Here is a 17,359-nt window from a genome sequence, read left to right as displayed (position 1 = left end):
GTGAATAAAAGGTCTGTTCCTCTAGAGCCTGTTTCTTAGTTAGCGGGTTGGTTTGGTACTTTACCGCGCTGGAGCGTCTGATGCCGCCCTTCTGTGGGCATTTTATGCTCTGGACTTGGGAGTCACTCTTAGACGACATGTTCAATTTCTTCTATGGACGGAGAACCGGTGTTCTAGTGGTGATGGAAGTTGTCTGTGATGTTGGTATGAAACTGATATCTGGATAATCCTGATGCGGAAAGTCATACTTGAACAGAGCGTATTTAATCATTTATACCCCCTAGCAAGAAAGAGGTCTTTCATGATCTGTCTACGTTGTTAAGAAAACAAAAGTGTAGGTCAATGGGCTTTTATCGCCTCCGTCTGGCTATCTGTTATTCGTCGATACGCAACAATGGCCTTTCCTTGAAAGTTCAGATGGGAATCTTTGCTAGGTATGTTTTCAATGGGCGAGTCTTAGACGAGTAGCACAGAAAAAGAAACATGTTTCAACCGAAATTGCGGTTTGATTGTCCGTTTTCTGATGGTGTGCAATGTGTCTTTGGTGGTTGTTGGCTGCGCCTCTGGCGCCTCTCTGCCGATTATTGATTGGTATAAGCATCATAGACAGAACTGCCAGTCAACAACTAGTTAACAAAGATCAGGTGAAGTAAGCTGTAATAACGGGACTAACGTTGCCCGGAAATTCGACGCTTGTTGATGAAGTGAGCAGGAATCTGCGCTCCTATAGTCAAGTAGGAGCCAGCAATCTCCAAAGGACAAGAATTTTCTCCCATATGCTATGAATCCTTGCCAGATGAGCGGTCAAACTAGGATACCGCGTTCCTGGTACTTGGCCAATATATTAACGAGATAAGCAGGCTTTTTATATCTCATGACATGTGAACTGCGGTGATGTACCTCAAATATATATTTTCATATACACAAAAAGCGAGTGGTGGCTTCCTTCCCGCCTTGTGGAAAGGGGCACTAAAGATCCTTAATTACATGGTTGAAACTCACCATATGAACTGATTTCAGTTAGTCCCTCAATCATATCTTAGAGTAAGGTCCTCGGTGTCTATAATAAAGCTGATATAGTTCGGCAGACCGCTGAGTACGAGTGGCCGTGACGCAAGATCTGCACTGACTCACAGGCACGGCACTGTATGGCGTATGCAGGAGCTGGAGCTCTGACGGTCCGTTACCGTGCGGAATAATACCCGGACAGCTTATTTATAGGACAATTACGCGGATTGCTATTTGCAGGGCAGCCGAGTACGATGACGGGACCAAACCCTGACATACCCAGACCGAGTGTACCGCATGTGTAAATTACGGTATTTTATTATCTCAAGGTGGCCATGGGCGTATGGACCGGTCAGACTGTCACACGAGGGACGGGTCGGAAGATTGCGTCGAACATCCAAAACTTCAGCTCCTCGAACCTCTCCCTCCTCCGCCACTATCTTCGTTCTTTCATCGCGTCAAAGGAAAGGTCCGTTTGCGTTTTCCCCCTTCCCTCGATCAGGTTTGCTACCCCCTGCCGTGTCTTGTTTCCCGTTCTTGTTCTGGGCCTCTCCTTTCCGGTTTGGCCTGGCGGCGTTGTGCCCTCTGCCCTAAGTTTCGTCAGGGCCAGGCCGCCGTTCGTTAAAAATCTGCACCCACTGCACCAGCGGAGGTCATTGCTCCTCCCCCAGCCCCTCGACCCGAGATTCATAAATCTCTCATACACCAACTTGATCTTCTGGAGCTGACCGCCGATTCTTCAATCAGATCGCAGCAGCATAAATCTCGCGGGAGTCCACCGATTCCCTTTTTTTGAGACCTTCTTCGTCATCTCTACCCCTCATCCAGCCAGCCTTTGGGATTCTCCGGGTCCAAAGGCACCAGTCACCACGGCTTACGAAGCCGGCTTCCTGCTCCCTCGTCACATTGTATCGCCTCGACGCCTTAGAGACACTCTTAACAACATCCCGCCTCCTGCTACTGCTTCCACGAGTCTCCTCCCCGATCGGCGCGTTATTTTCGTCCACCTTGACGCCCACTGAGCTTTTTCCCTCACCCATTGAGCTGCCGCATAGGACTTCTCTGACGGTTCTTCCTCTTAAGGAGGAAGGGTCTAGGAGGCTTGGTCCAGTCAACTACGGTTGCGAAACTTTTCGCCCTCCCTAGCACGCAGTCGCGTATAAATCTCCCAACCTTTCCCTCTCTTTACTTGTCCAGTCGTATTCCGTGCTACGTCGCCGCGCATGGTTATGGCACCGACTGCTTGTGTACCTGCTGAAGTGTGCATGCCTAAACTTTATGACAAACCCGACTTTTATGTCAATAATATCCACCAGTTCAGCAATCATGGAGCGGATGATCTGTCGCAATCTCGGTTGGCTGCCAAGGACCTGGTCTTGAATGTGCTGAAGAAGCGAGCTGCTGAGGTCGACACCGACCGATGCGCTCCTGGAGAAGAAGATGCTTTCTATGTGGCAGACATGGGTGAGGTTTATCGCCAGCACTTGCGCTGGAAAATGAACCTAAGCCGTGTGCGCCCTTTTTATGGTATGTCTTCCATGCTTTCTTATAACAGGACTTGATGCTAACAGAACTAGCGGTCAAGTGCAACCCCGATCCCGAGGTCCTCCGCCTCATGGCCAAGCTTGGAAACGGTTTCGACTGTGCTTCCAAGGCGGAGATCGACATGGCTCTTTCGACTGGCGTTGATCCTAGCCGCATCATTTATGCGCAGCCCTGCAAGACCAAGTCGTACCTGCGTCACGCCGCCAAGGTTGGCGTCAAGCAGATGACCTTCGATAACGCCGATGAGCTGTATAAGATCAAGGCCTGCTATCCTGAGGCAGAGCTCTACCTGCGCATCCTCACCGACGACTCAAACAGCTTGTGCCAATTCAGTATGAAGTTCGGCGCCTCTCTGGATGTGGCTCGTCAGCTTCTTGAGCTGGCCCACCAACTTGAGCTCAAGATCGTTGGCGTGAGCTTCCACGTTGGCTCTGGTGCAGAGGACCCCAAGGCTTTCCTCAAGGCCGTTCAGGATGCTCGCCTGGTCTTTGATCAAGCCGCCGAGATCGGCCACGAGCTGCACACTCTCGATGTTGGTGGCGGGTTCACCGGGGAGACTTTCGAGAAATTTGCCGCCGTCCTTGACAGCGCTCTCGAAACGTACTTTCCGCCGAACATCCGCATAATTGCAGAGCCGGGCCGCTACTACGTTGGTGGAGCGTTCACCCTAGCGGCGAACATCATTGCGCGCCGCGGTGTGCAGGACCCCGAGAACCCCAGCAAGGACGCTTACATGATTTATCTCAACGATGGTGTTTATGGAAACTTTTCGAACATCATCTTTGATCACCAACACCCAGAAGCACGCATCCTTTCCTGCGCGTCCGAGATTAATGGTCGCCCTGTCTCCGAAGATGTGACCTATTCCATTTGGGGACCCACTTGCGATGGTATTGACGTCATCAGCCAGCGCAGCGTGCTTCCTGGTTTGTTGGACGTTGGCGACTGGCTTTACTTTGAGGAAATGGGTGCCTATACCCGATGCAGCGCAACACGTTTCAACGGCTTCTCCGATAACCATGAGGTGATCTACATCTCTAGCGAGGCGGGCGCCTCTGCTCTCCTTGAATATTAGCTTAGATTTGGTTTGCTTTTGTTTTGCGTTTACCAGCCGTTGTCAGTCCTTACCGCAATAATACCACCTTGGTGAAAAGAGGCTCTCTGATATGGAGTAGACCTGAGGTTTGATTGAACTATCGCTGTTTTAAAAGTCTTCTCTATGGTTAGTATATATCATTTAGGTATCCGACGGTGTCTCGCTCGCATCTATCTCTAATCACGTCTATATCGGTCATGCCGAGCCAGCTCAACACGAAAAAAACCCTCCGATCTATACAAGGCGCTCAACATTCAACTCCGCCCCATCGCTTTGCACCAACGCCCCACCATCCAACTTCTTCTTCCACTTCGCCGATTCATACCTTGCCAGGATAAATGTAATCCGCGCAACTGTAGCCGGATCAGCAGCATCCGCCACAACTTCCGAGCTCGTGCACGTCCATCGCCCAAAGGCCCAGTTGAGAATGTAGTACGCTGAGTCGCTAGAGTTTGAAGGCGATGGCCGCACATCCAAGTCATCCGACGAACTCGCCAGCGGCGTCTGCGTCGAACAGCGCAGGATCCCCTTAATCCGGTAAACCTCTTCCTTGGGAGCTGAGGAGAGGAGCTTTTCCAACGCGGGTACGTCAATTGTCGATGCTCCTGTTCCTTCGGTCTGCCGTAGCGTAACAGACAAAACTTCTACCTCGGACTGATGCCCATGCTCGTGTCCATGCCCATCTGCATGCTCATGTCCATGTTCATGTCCGTTCTCGATAACCTGCTTTGCAAACAGCGCCCCATCAATCCCAAGCAGCACATCCTTCTCCACCCTCCCCTTGTCACTTTTTACCCACGGGGTTTGAACCTCCAGATCACCAACCCGATCAAGGACCTCATCAAACCGTCGCTCTGACACATGTTCCCACTTATTAAACACGATAAGATCCGTATACCTAGCCTGTATCTTCGCAGTGTAGCTCGTGTCCTCGTAGCCCGCCCAATTCTCCACGTCGATGACAGACACAACTCCATCCAGTGTATACTTGCTGCTTCCGTCTTCATTGTGTGGTGATTCTCGAGAAAGTCGATTCACTTCCATCGCCAACGTAGCGGGGAATGCGCTCCCGCTTGTCTCGATGATGATCCGGTCTGGATCCACAGTTGATTCGAGTTCGGAGAGAGCGTCAGAGAGTTGCCCTACCAGGTTGCAGCAAATACAGCCATTGAGGAGTTCGCGGACGCCTGAGATGGCGGAAGTGGAGGCGAGTTGGGAGTCAATGGCTACGTCGCCAAATTCATTTTTCAGCAAGGCGAGTTTGTATGATTTCGGGAGTTGTGGAAGAAGGTTCAATAATAATGTTGTTTTGCCGGAACCGAGGAAGCCGGTCAGGATTGTTATTGGAATTGAAGGCATTCTGTTTTCCGTTTCCGTCACTTTTTCGACTTTCGCGGGGAGAGGAAGGTTAGGCGCTGCTGAGTTCGAGAGTGAGATGGATGGAGGGGAAGAGGGGAAAGACATCGGGGCTCGATAAGAGGTTGTATGCGCGCTATGCCTGTTCGGGACGGGCCCTATACCCGTTGCCACTGATGTACACCGGGATTCTCGATTTCGTATTCCACTTAATAACTAGCTAATACATATATACTATTACTAAAAAGAGACTGACGCGAAGAAGCATCTGTGGTCTTTACTTGCCATGCATACTGCGCATCGCCGCAGCCAACTTTTCAAACAAACTCCGGCGCTTCTGAACGATATCATGGAACGTCTCATTATCCACAACATTTCCGACAATAACCTGATCGAGACCCTTCTGGAGCCCGCTAAACGCCTCATTGATGAACTGGTCGAGTGGCATGCCGATGGTGGCGCCGTGGGCACCCATGTAGTCGTGCAGTTCGGCTGGTTACTGAGTCAGTCTTCGATCAGAGTGCAGAGAAGGGTTACAAACTCTGAACAGCAGGAGGCGAGACTTCGATCACCTTGAGCTTGCTCGACTGTTTCAGCTGCTCACGCAGAGAGAGGACAAACACATTCAGAGCCGTCTTCGATGCCGAGTAAGCTGGCATCGGAGCCGCAGGGACAATCGCAAGGTTGGTTCCGGTACTGTACCACAAGCAGTTTATTCGCATAGTCCCAACATCCAATGTAACAGCGATGAAACATACAAGATAAAGCTCGCCGGCTGCGTCTCGGCTTTGCGTTTCAAAAACGGCAAAAACGCATGAACGAGCGAAACCGCGCTCGTAAAGTTTGTGTGGAATTCGTTGTTGAACGCCTCGAGATCCCATCCCCCTTCCTGGGTCAAATCGTGTGTACGCTGAACACCGGCGTTGAGGTAGACGCTGTCGATATCCGGATACTTTGCAGTAATTTCTTTTACGAACTCCGGCATCTTGTCTGTCTGCGTGATATCAAAGACCATGCTCTGCGCCTTGTTCTCGCCGTACTTGGAGACAAAGGCATCAAGACGCTCCTTGCGACGACCGACGACAATGACCTTTGCGCCGTTCTCGACGAAGCGCTCAGCCATGGCACGGCCGATGCCTGAGGTTGCCCCAATGACGAGGATGTGCTTGTATGGGAAGGGCATTGTGCCAATGCTGATGTGCGAGGATTGTAGTTCCAGTATACTGCAATATACCACGAGAAGATTGCGGGTGCTACTTATACTTATTTTTCAGTCCCATCAACGGTCCTTAAATCCATGGAGATAACCGGAGTATGTAGCCACGGCATATCACGTGAGCGTAAGCTGATCAACGGGATTTCGGCACCAGCTTCTTGCGTGAGAAAAAGCCACAAGTTAATCTCTATGTATGAAGCTCATTGAAAGTAGGAAACGGCAGATACAGAGCTTGCAGAGCGAGTGTCAAATTCTGTAGAGAGGAACTGAGTTGGAGAAACTTACGAGTGGCTAAGATGGTCGGAGTTAACACCCGGAGACCGTCTAGCTAAAGGGGATTAGTGTCATTGCGGATTCTGCCATAATTCCCCGCTTTTGGTGGAATTTCATTGGTGACGTCACCGTGTGTCTGTCCCTGCATCTAAGGCAGACACATTACCCATTGCTATTATGATGTTCTTAAGTCTTGATACTGACACCAATTGCGCGATTTCACAATAATGTCTGGAAATCCTACTCAACAGGTCAAGGATACTGTTTACGCTGCGGCTTCCACAACCGGTGAATGGGCGCAGCAAAATGTTGTAAACCCAATCAAGACCTACGTTTCTGGAGAAAAGGGCAATGATGCTGGTTTGTATTGCCGTCAAATACTGCCTTGACCACGCTAACGCCTCGCAGAGCGAATTGAGCCCAACATACCAGATGAAGAGAGCGAGAAGATCGACCATTTGGAGAAGGAGAAAATCGCCGAATTTCTTCAGGAAAGACACAAAAGCACTGCCCCCACGAAGCGGAGATGACGGATTAAACGGAGTCAGATAATTGGTTTTCACTGTTAAATGTATAATAGGACACGACTTCATGAGACATGCATGAGTTTAGCGTTAGTCTGGGAAAGAATATGCATTTGATGTTTTCTCTCCCGTACGTTGAAATTCGTCCATCTTGTTACAGAACTGCCCGGAACCCAGGATCCAGCGAGCGGTCCAGGCCCAAAAATTCAACTACCTGACCGAGATGGTCGATTCCCCAGAATCCTTCCTTCTCGCCTCTGGAGTTTGTGCATTCGAACCAGGGAAGACCAAAGGCGCCGGAGTCAAGAGCCTGCTGGGTGTTAGCGCCCAGGAGCGTCTTGATTTCTGGCCCGTTCGCCTGTAAACGGTTAGTTGAGAGAAAAGCGTAGTAAGGAGATAAGTTAAATTCACCGCTTCCATGATGGCTTTTGTCTGCGACGATCCTAGTATTTTCTCAAAAATTGGTACAAACACCTCGGGCTGCGTTGCCTTGCCGTCCCCCTTCACCCAGAAATCCCGCCATACTGCCTCAGTAGCAGGGATCAACTTATTAGGAGATTGCTGAGAGATGGCTGTAAGGGCACGTTGCACGGTGACTGTATTGGGCGGGAAACCCTCCGGCGATGTTTCTGCTATCGGGATGGAGAAGAACCGAGCCCAGCGGATACGCTCTTGATTAATCCATTTATCCTTGTCTGCAGGCACAGGTTAGCTGACGTGCTACTGCAGCATGGGACCGTCATACTCTTAATCCTAATGGGTGGAGTATTCCCAGTGGCCTTCAGTATCCCGCCCAGGAGAACGGGCACGTAGGTGATATCGCATTTGCTGAACGTACGGGAGTCCTATGCAATCGTCAACCGGTCTATTATGATGCAATGGCATGCATGGAAGTACATAAAGGAGGAATGCTCACCCGTAAGATCTTGAATGCAATCCACGCAAAAGGACTGACAATGTCATAGTACAGAGTTAGCTTTGGCGCAGCCATGGCTCAATTGAGCTTCAACAGGGACTATGCTCTTACCAGCCCAATCCGTGTTCCAGGCCGCTATTATTGTATGTTTTCAAACGGACTGATGTTGGGCGTTGAGGGGCAGGGTCCCAGTGCGTCCCCGCTGCGCATCACGGTTGATTCGTCCTAACCGGCAACCGAGGTTATTTTCTTGATTATTCTATCAGCGCTCAACGCCACTCCAACGCCCTCAACAACTATAACTGGAAAGTGGCGAGCTTCAACAAGGGCAGTATATGTGCTACGACCGCGTAAGCTTCCGTGTTTTGCAACGACCCTGAAACATTCGGCGTTAGTCCGTGGCCATTCGTTGACTAGTCGAACGGTTCTTATACGGATAACTGTTCTCGTATGCTATAGAGTCATCCGCCGTGTCCAAAATGTAGTATCAACTTGACTCGGTTGAGATTGGTAGTGCATCATTTGGTTGATAGGGAAGTGATGGTACAGTTGGCAGGCGACTCATGCGGACCTTCCCACGATGCAATGGTGAGGTACAGGGAAGGCGCGGGAGGGCAACGATCCTAGGTGATCTGAGTTCTAGTTGACTGGCACATTTGGCCTTAGTCCTAGATCACATCAAATGCTCTGCAGAGTTAGCATACAGCTTAGTGTCCTCTTATATCAGATCATCGCACCTACAGCTTACTGTGCATCACTCTACAGCATGCGTAACGATAGCCTTTTTGAAAATTCCTCGCTGGCTTCAGATGACTCGGTGAGCAAGAAACGCCGGCACGCAATGTATTTCCACCGGCCTCCTGTCTGGCGCTACAGCTCGTTTCAAGATGGTAGCTTGTCACCGGAAATGTCCGAGGATTTGAACAACAGTGACCGAGATATTGACGAGGATCTGTGGATGGGCTCCTTGCGTTTGGTGGATCACCAGAAGACCGATGCCGCTCCATACGTGATCCTTGAAGACTCTGACTCGGATAAAGAAATACCACTTCTGGTGAGCATGGCAGTGTATGATTGGTTTTGTATTAACAGATAAAAGGACCCAACTCTTCCTGAAGAATCAACCTTCTTTGAGTGTCGACCATTTGAGACAAGGACGGATCCCTTCCATCAGAAGAAGCCAATATTCTGTACCCGCCTGCAGTCATACAAGGATATCCGCTTGGGACTGGGGGAACAATGGGTTATTCAAGAAGGGTCACTTGTCATCGGCATCGACCCGGAATATACCATTTTTGTCAGTCATCAGAGAAGAATGGACGAATTTGACATTGCTGAAGGTAGTCTCTATGTCGTGTGCTCGTTGTACGCGGATTTGTGGGCACTCTGCGCGGAAGTGTCATTTAGCCCATCATCTTCAGGCGATAATCCTTTGCGGCTGGCGTTTCTCCCTCTATGTGCAATCACGCTGGCCCCGAACTACAGCGCATTTGTGCAGCGAAGTACCCAGGGCATTCAGTACTTTGGCTCACGTGAGGAGAAATATCCTGGGAATGGCCTGGCTGTCATACCCCCGCGACGCTCACATAGCTTGACTGCCAGCAAGCAGATATTTCAGGGTCTTGATGATCCAATGACGTTGTCACATGTTGTCCGGGGTGTATTGCAAGTGCTTACACCAAGGAAAACGGACGAAGATTTTGTGCCCCTCGACTCTACATTAGAGCCCATTTTCTCGCCATTAACTGGCAAACGACGTCTATTGCGAAGGATCGGCTCAGGTAGATCGACCTCGAGATCTCAAGACGGCGCTAATCAACAGACGAAGAGAAAGTACGATTATGACCTGAATTCATCACTAGCATCCCTCTGTGATAAATTCTATTCGAAATCTGAAGGATGGCGGCGGCTGCGCAGACGACGAATCTCTTCACCGAGGGCTAGTCGGAAGCTCAAATTGCTGCTGAAAGTCTGATCATATGTTTTATACTCAGTCTTGTCTCAATTATTGCACTGTTCGTGATTGACAGCGTCGCTAGACCTGCGTATATAGATCAGCAGAGCTGAATTCAAGTTTCAATGATATGGTCCGTTACATCGAAAACCACAGTGCTATTGCGATAAAAGTCGGATGCCAAACAGGGCTGAATGGCATCCATAGCTGTTGCACTCACCACAAAGAGGCTTGTATCAACTAGTCCTGAAACACATGATGTAAACCTGTAGAGATGGCCTTAGACCTGATAGCTTCAAAACCTAAGGATCCAAAGCGCGGCTTTCATTGCCTTACGGCATATCTGGCTTCCAGGAAAGTCGCGAAACGCTTGCTGTATTAGTAGAGTGTATAGACTTTCTACTATGCAATATAGTCGTTAAAGCATCAAGTGCACTATCTTTGGCTGTAACTGCTGTAGCCAGTCGGGTGAGCATGCCTCCATCGTCCACGTCTAGGTAGTCGGTATGTCATATACGGCCCAGGCTTGGTTGCTTATTGGACGGCAGGTTTTATGTGAGGCCGGTTTGATGTAAACTATCGCAGGTATATATTACTGGCTTGGCTAGAATCATTGCTGGGAACGTCTACCATAGCAGTGTAGTTCGATTTCGTCCCACTGCTCGTGCTGCGATGGGAGTTGCATGTGGTGCGAGTGAAGATCATGTAATCCAGCGGATTCCATCAGGTCGAAGAATACACTCTCGCTTTCATGCCGCCGCTTTAAAGCCACAAGAACGATGGCGTGTGGGGACAGCTCGATCAGTCGACCTAACACTGACACGAGGGCTGGCAGGCTATCGGCATTATAGGTACAGTCCGAGACGAGAATCAAATCAATTGTATGAGCACCGAAGAGGTCGTCTGGCAGTTCTTCTCCCCATTCGAGCGGCCGATATTGGATCTTGGACGCGTGCGCTGGCTGGGCAACTGCGATGTTCTTCGTGATAATCTCCTCGACTTCAGGTAGGTCTGTGAGTAGGACGGAGCACTGGGGCAGTAGTTCTGCTAGAGCAATGCCAAAAATTCCGCATCCCGAGCCAAGCTCAATCACATTAAGTGGACCACTGCGATTAGTTTGCAGGGCATTCTGCAAAACAGGGTTAGATACTCCTGGATGTCCTGCGAGCATCTGCTGTAGATATATGACCGAGGCAACTGCTGCATCCCTGAAGCACGGAGGCAGAAACTTAGAAGACTATAAATGGGGTTCAATCTGGAGGGTCCAGTCTCACCAAATATGCCGTGCAATGCTATTTCCGGTTTCCTCCCATATGCTTAGTTCCACGGACTGGTTCACGCGAAAGCGCCTTTCGACCAGCTTGTCGGCCACTAGCGACTGCCGTCCTCCGAACGTGGCACTCCAGCAGGATATTACCAGTGGGATACTGTGTTGGTCAAGCAAGTCTGAAGACGTCGATTTTGTTGCGGTCACTTTCATGATCATGGACTGTTGAGAGATGTTGGCAGGAACCGGACCTAGCGCAATGGGGATTTCCCGCCTGCCCCCATGCCACTGCAGTCGTTCCTGGCATAAGATCTTCGTCTCCTGGCGGGCAGGATGAAGTGTCACAAGTAAATCCACATCTTGTGAGAGGAATTCATCGCCCAAATCCGTTGTGATGCAGACCAGTGCGGAGGCGGAGACAGAGCTGGCCTTCTGCTTCTGCAGACGGGGCGTCTTTAGGAAACGAATGTAATAAACCATCCCCGCTGATTGTCTGGGACCTATGAAACAGGTCTAAGATGTAGTGGATGAAAGTATTCCAATGCATGCTGCTGTGTATCTTGTAGGGGCTGACTAAGACGGTGGCATCGCTGCCTTATCGGGAACTTCATCCTCAGGCTCGTCTCAGGTTTCCTTCCCTAGTTGTCTCCTCATCTACAGACTGAAATAATATCGAGCTCTTGAACTTCAACGCCTGGCTCAATTGGCGCTCTCATTCTGCATATGGGGCCTCCTGGATGAGGTTGAAGGAACATACTTTCTCTTTCCCAGTGTCTGGAGTTCAGAGCTCCTACTAACCGCCATTTCACCATGATGCGACCGAGAGACCCCCGAGTGCGGCAGACGATCAACCAGATCTCTCACAATCTCGAGTCCGCAAATGAGACGGCACAAGAAGGAATCTACACATTTGCCCACAATTATATTGTTCCTTGCTTTACCTCAATCGGGAACTGCGTTTACTCATGTACTGCGCCGTGCATTCCCAAGCGCGAAGACCACCTCCGACGTCGCCGCCGACGTTACGCAGATTTCGATTTCTACGACGACTGGGATAACGAGGATGTGGAAGATACGATTCTAGGATGGGGGACGGACGAGCTCGACCGTCTGCTGGCAGGGAGCGGGTTAGCGCGGGGAAGCTCTGAGCAGCCTCGCAGACAAAGGAAGATGAGCTATGGTGCTCGCCGGGCCAGTAGGAGAAAAAGCGGACTGTTGATACCTGATGAGCGGGATGATCCGACTGTCATTCCAAGTTCTTCGTTTCTGGGATTTCTCGAGCGGTTTCCGTGGAGATTTGGTGCGCGAGGGTTGAAGTACAGACCCTCTGCTGCTGACTTGCAGGAGCACCCGGCGGGGCTGCGCCATGTACACGAGGAAAGCCCACTGATTGAGTCTGGTGAAGAAGTGGACGAAGAGACGGCTAATGGTGGCAACGGGCGTTACCGAAGCTCTACACAATCATCGCGTGAAACGGCGAACTCGCTCAGCTCCCGAGGTGATCTCCTTCCAAGCGATGAAGAAGATGCGATACCGCTTGACGATGAATTCGCCATGGCGCTTACTCGCCGAGGAACAGGGCTAGAGTCGGACGACCAGGAGGGAGGTAAGCCTGAGAGCATGAGGTCTGCGTCGGGCACATTCAGTATCGCACCTACCACATCATCAAAGAGCTCAGGGAAGCAGAAAAAGAAAAAGCGAACCAGCAGAATGCGGTCGCCTCAGAGTTCATATGTGGAGGTTTCACGCGACATGCCAGTCTCAATTGAGGATCTCAAGAGGGAGGAGGAGCAGGCTGCAAGGGAAGAGGAGATGGAAATCGTACGGAAACGGCTCGCTGCACGACAGTTAGCTTTGAGCCGTGGAATCAGTATTGAAGACGTTAGGGTATGTTCGCCAATATCTGATAGCAAGTATGGAGTATCTGAGCTAACTTACCCAGATCGCTTCCATACCTCCATCTCCATCTGCAGGTGTACCTTCAGAAGCTGACGCTTCCGACAACCCTCCCAAACCGCAAATTCGAAACGAAGTCCATCACCATAATGCCGTAATATCCGAAGAACACCTAATATCGGAATCCGATTTACGAACAGAACCATTTCCGCCTTTGCCCGAGTCTGATGAACCCACTTCTCCCTTCCAGGTTGACCAAATTCGAAACTCGAATGTGCCGCTTACGCACGTAGAACCAACGCCTGAACTCGATGTTGGCGCCTCAAGCTCCACGCATAATACTGATACAACTTGAGGTATGAGCGTCAGGGCGGGCTTTTATTCAGAGCACAGGGTTGCCGGCAATTCTGGAGTGCGCACGTTCAGGAAACTAATTAACATTCACTCATGATACCACTTAACTTACTTCATTCTACCTGCCTTTCTGTACAGATCGATTCGGTTACGGTTATGATTTTATGATATGAAGATTCTACTTAATGGAGTCTGCACAATGCTTGCCCTGTCTCTCTATGACTTTTACTTTACCTTACTACCTATTTAACGTACTACGGTAATATCGTACTCAACCTGCTAATTCCCGACCATCGCTCCAAGAACAAAGGATGATTGTCCGCGCGTTCTTAGTCCGCTCTGCTTAGGCTGACAGAATGTTACCATGTGGAAACCAGAGCGGGTCTGAAAAACGGGGGAGGGAAGTGTACCGCGGGGGTTCACATTCCGCATTGATATTGCGCTTGTCCGTAGAACTGGACGTTTGACCCATCGTTCGACCATGGAAGTAGGCGAGATTGAAGATGGGTCGGGTTGTTCTTTGTTCTGCGCGTGAGAGATGCTGTATGGGTTGGAGCCAAAAAGAGATGGGAAAGAGTACGTATGACACAGAGAGATGGGATATTGTACAAAGATGATCTATTTTACATGTTTCGTTAGAGCATTGGTGGTACATTGCGGTACACAGGGTTGTATATAGCATATGAGGACGAGTGGGGAGTTAGAGAGAAAGGAAGGGTGCAGCTTATGCGGCATCACCGGAGGGAATGTTGGAACCATTGGGATTCATAGAGAGCTTGCGGACCTCCCAGCCCTCAGATTCGGCCCAGTCCTTCTTCTCACCGAGGAGACAGACAGACCGCCGGGTGCCATCTACCAGGAAGGTCTGCGCAACCTCGTTGACGTCCTTGGCGGTGACGTCTAGGACCTGTTCTCTCCAGCGCTGGTCCATCTCATGCGTGATACCATTCAGGAAGTATCTAGATCCTTCCTCATCAACGCTAACGGGGGCATCGAGTCCTTGGAAGATACCAAGCTTAGCCTCGTTGATTTCACGGTCTGACCAAGCCCGGTCACGCGCGAAGACCCCACTGTTCTTGAAGACCTTGAGGGTGTTGGCAGGGTTGGGGTCGCGGTAGCTGGTGAATGCGAATAATCCCTTGACCGGACCGTTGCTTGCTCCTGCACCATAGGCGCCACCTTTCTCTCTGATCTCAGGATGGAGGTAATTGTGCGTCAGAAGCTGAGAAAGGACGCTCAGAGTCGCGCTGGATGAGTGTGTAAATGGCACGGTAGGCAAAGCCAGACCAGAATAGTAAACCTTGTAAGGTAGATCATAGAACGCCTTCTTGGAAGGTGTGCTCAAGTCAAACCTTTGAGGTTGGGACGTGGGCGACGGGACCTTAGGCAGTCCAGTAACCCACCTTTGCAGAACAGATTCATTCTGGGTCGAGCTGGCCGGTTCGCAGACGAGGCGAACACGAAGACCAGATGTCTTCGAGATAGCGAATGATTGAATGAGACGAAGCTTTTCGATCAGCTCGGCTAGGCGTTCTGGAGAAGTTTCGGCATCACGCAGGAGATTCGCCGTAGCTTGCAGCTGTGCTAGACCTGAGGTCTGCTCTTGTGCCCAGAAGCTACGAGAAAGACCGGCAGCAGCTGCGTTTAGAGCGTATCGGTGACCAGTTCCTGCAACAGCATCCAATGCCCCGTTGGTAGTCAGCCGCAAAAGCTCCTGGATCATGGCCGGAGCAGAAGGGCTGGTGAAGTCTGTCTCAGTAACGAGAGCTGTGAGAATTTCCAACATGTCGGGGACATTTTTGTCCAGAGCGAAACCAGAAAATTGAAGTCCCTCAGTGTATTTGCCCATCTCTGTTGGCGATGTAGTATGGAAATTCGAGGTCGAGACACCACCCGTTTTGAGTTTTATCAGGTCTTCCCACTGCTCCATGGTCCTAGTTGGTGTTCCAAGCCGCATGATTGCATCGTTGAAAAGTGGCAGGAGCAGGCGGAGATCATCAGGAAGATCGGCGAAGGCATTCACAGCTTGAAAATAGGTCAGTCCATTGGTTGGAGCTTCGCGCCAAACAATATCTGTGCCTTCGACCTTAGATTCGCGGACTGGCTTGTGCTCTTTCTGCCGTGAAATATCCTCCACACGCAAAGACGGCAAACAGCTCAGGTCAGCATGCTGGGCCTTTTCCTGAACTTCAAGCAGCTGCAGCTCTGCTTTAGCAAGCTCAGTCACAGCCTTCTCAACAGAACCATGTTGCTGAGTTAATTGCTCAAACTTTTTCTCCTTCCGCGCCATTTCCTTATCATCCAATTCCTTGTTAAATGAAGGGGTACCAACCATCGTAAAAGTCAGGCAGTTATCGTTGATGAGGTACTTTTGCATCAACGCCTCTAAGTAGCCTCCTTTTTCGTACCTACTTTTGAAGGCATTGATAACCTCGTTCCATGCAAGCTCCTTCATAGGATCGGAGCCGTTGAACCAAGAGGTGAAGGTTTTCTGAATAACACCGAGGCCAAAGTTCGCTGTCTTATGACGCAGAGCAAGCTCCAGCTGGTGGAGAAATCCTTGGACCTTTTCATCGTTGAAGCCCCTCTGAAGAGTTTCCTGAAGGACTCGCTGAATCTCTTCTTTGACCCGAGGAGCTTGCTCCTCGCTCACACCTGTAACTCCAATCGAAAAAATAGGGATTTTACCAGAAGTGTCGAGTCCCGTGTTAGGAGTGAACGAGGAGCCCAAGCCACTTTCAATCAGAGCTTTGTACATGGGAGACCCATAACCATCTAACAAAAGGGACGAGAGGATGCCGGCCGAAAAGGTCTCGACAGTATCCGTGATATCGCCCATGTACCAAGAAGTGGATGTTTTGAATTGTCTGTCTTCACTTACGAAAGTGTCGATTGGTCCCGGGACAGTCACATTTATGGGGCCTCGGAGCTCAATGGGCAACTTCACCGTTGTGTCGACAGCCCCTTTCGAAAAGTCGTTTAGGACGCCACCGACCTGCTTCAGATGATCGGCCAAAGGCATGTCGCCGTAAGTGATGATCTTAGCATTACTGGGATTGTAGTTCTTCTTGGAAAACTCCACGAGTTGCTTGTGCGTCAGATCCGTGATATGTTGGGGGTCTCCTCCGGAGTTATTGATGGCCGGAAAGATGCTTTCCTGGAACCTAATCCAATATAAGTAGTTCGCATCTGACATCTGACCCTTCATTTCGTTGTACACAACACCCTTAAACAGAATGTCTTCAGGCTTCAGATTTCCCTCCTGAGTTTGGATTGCACGGGGATCCTCAGGTCCCAAACGCCATCCTTCCTGCCTAAAGTCTTCCTCTTTAAGCAGAGGATGCATAGTGGCGTCTAGGTAGACCGACAAGAGGTTCTGAAAATCTTGTTGATTCGTTGTGGCAAACGGATACATAGTGTGGTCGGACGAAGTAAAAGCGTTCATGAAATTTGAGAGGGACCGCGGTAACATTTTGAAAAACGGATCGCGGATAGGATATCTAAAAAAGGCCAAAAGGTCAGCATCAAGTCATTTCTGGCGCAGATTTCCTGAAATGAAGCGACTTACTTCTCGCTGCCGCAGAGAGTGGTATGCTCCAGAATATGGGGCACACCTGTGGCGTCCGGAGGGTTTGTCTTGAAACCGATGCCGAAAACATTGTTCTTGTCTTCTCGTGCGATATGCAGGTAATCCGCGTGGGTTTTGTCATGCCTTAAACGGATAGCTGTAAGGTGCAATTCCGGCACTTGTTTCTTTTCCTGAACTGTAAACCCATGGAGCTGGTCTCCCACCTCCGGCAAGCTCTCCAAGCTAGATACTGAAGCGAGCGTCCGAGACTGAGCATACTGCAGTATCGACGCGGTTGGTCTTAGCAATCGTCCGAGTGGCTGGCGAAAAGCCGGCGTTCGATGCCTGCCTAGGTGCAAGTATGACCGGAGCATATCGTAGAGATG

The 17,359-nt window shown here is 50.2% G+C and overlaps 10 protein-coding genes across 10 annotated transcripts, besides 1 other annotated feature; 4 read left to right on the top strand and 6 right to left on the bottom strand.

The window, feature by feature from the left end:
- Positions 1-17,359: part of a sequence feature (contig 1.62 526..201480(-1)) that runs on past both edges of the window.
- Positions 1,445-2,048, bottom strand: ANIA_03845 (uncharacterized protein; the record flags this gene model as incomplete). The annotated part of the gene is made up of 2 exons (XM_656357.1): positions 1,445-1,732; positions 1,887-2,048. The coding sequence occupies 2 exons, from the start codon at positions 2,046-2,048 to the stop codon at positions 1,445-1,447; spliced, it is 450 nt and encodes a 149-aa protein (XP_661449.1).
- ANIA_03846 (ornithine decarboxylase) lies at positions 2,245-3,684 on the top strand. The gene is made up of 2 exons (XM_050611399.1): positions 2,245-2,535; positions 2,586-3,684. The coding sequence occupies exons 1-2, from the start codon at positions 2,274-2,276 to the stop codon at positions 3,626-3,628; spliced, it is 1,305 nt and encodes a 434-aa protein (XP_050467433.1). The 5' UTR covers positions 2,245-2,273; the 3' UTR covers positions 3,629-3,684.
- Positions 3,884-5,113, bottom strand: ANIA_10480 (GTP-binding protein; the record flags this gene model as incomplete). The annotated part of the gene is made up of 1 exon (XM_050611398.1): positions 3,884-5,113. One exon carries the CDS (start codon positions 5,111-5,113, stop codon positions 3,884-3,886), a length of 1,230 nt encoding a protein of 409 aa, XP_050467432.1.
- Positions 5,283-6,255, bottom strand: ANIA_10469 (oxidoreductase, short-chain dehydrogenase/reductase family; the record flags this gene model as incomplete). The annotated part of the gene is made up of 3 exons (XM_656359.2): positions 5,764-6,255; positions 5,547-5,701; positions 5,283-5,497 (listed from the first exon to the last, which is right to left on the bottom strand). Exons 1-3 carry the CDS (start codon positions 6,186-6,188, stop codon positions 5,283-5,285), a joined length of 795 nt encoding a protein of 264 aa, XP_661451.2. The 5' UTR covers positions 6,189-6,255.
- On the top strand, positions 6,699-7,147 carry ANIA_03848 (uncharacterized protein). Its single transcript, XM_656360.2, has 2 exons — positions 6,699-6,854; positions 6,903-7,147. Exons 1-2 carry the CDS (start codon positions 6,722-6,724, stop codon positions 7,022-7,024), a joined length of 255 nt encoding a protein of 84 aa, XP_661452.1. The 5' UTR covers positions 6,699-6,721; the 3' UTR covers positions 7,025-7,147.
- Positions 7,173-8,009, bottom strand: ANIA_03849 (putative 2-hydroxychromene-2-carboxylate isomerase; the record flags this gene model as incomplete). The annotated part of the gene is made up of 4 exons (XM_656361.1): positions 7,173-7,376; positions 7,430-7,713; positions 7,764-7,863; positions 7,935-8,009. The coding sequence occupies 4 exons, from the start codon at positions 8,007-8,009 to the stop codon at positions 7,173-7,175; spliced, it is 663 nt and encodes a 220-aa protein (XP_661453.1).
- On the top strand, positions 8,776-9,909 carry ANIA_03850 (uncharacterized protein; the record flags this gene model as incomplete). Its single annotated transcript, XM_656362.1, has 2 exons — positions 8,776-8,988; positions 9,034-9,909. 2 exons carry the CDS (start codon positions 8,776-8,778, stop codon positions 9,907-9,909), a joined length of 1,089 nt encoding a protein of 362 aa, XP_661454.1.
- Positions 10,499-11,635, bottom strand: ANIA_03851 (protein N-lysine methyltransferase family protein; the record flags this gene model as incomplete). The annotated part of the gene is made up of 2 exons (XM_656363.1): positions 10,499-11,096; positions 11,163-11,635. 2 exons carry the CDS (start codon positions 11,633-11,635, stop codon positions 10,499-10,501), a joined length of 1,071 nt encoding a protein of 356 aa, XP_661455.1.
- On the top strand, positions 11,966-13,406 carry ANIA_03852 (uncharacterized protein; the record flags this gene model as incomplete). The annotated part of the gene is made up of 2 exons (XM_656364.1): positions 11,966-13,042; positions 13,098-13,406. The coding sequence occupies 2 exons, from the start codon at positions 11,966-11,968 to the stop codon at positions 13,404-13,406; spliced, it is 1,386 nt and encodes a 461-aa protein (XP_661456.1).
- On the bottom strand, positions 14,130-17,347 carry cym1 (pitrilysin family metalloprotease cym1; the record flags this gene model as incomplete). Its single annotated transcript, XM_656365.1, has 2 exons — positions 14,130-16,905; positions 16,974-17,347. 2 exons carry the CDS (start codon positions 17,345-17,347, stop codon positions 14,130-14,132), a joined length of 3,150 nt encoding a protein of 1,049 aa, XP_661457.1.

Source organism: Aspergillus nidulans, chromosome II, assembly GCF_000011425.1.
Source record: "Aspergillus nidulans FGSC A4 chromosome II".
NCBI classification, from domain to species: Eukaryota; Fungi; Ascomycota; class Eurotiomycetes; order Eurotiales; family Aspergillaceae; genus Aspergillus; species Aspergillus nidulans.
The sequence above is the reverse complement of the archived record's forward strand: the minus strand, read 5'-3'. Positions and strand labels throughout refer to the sequence as shown.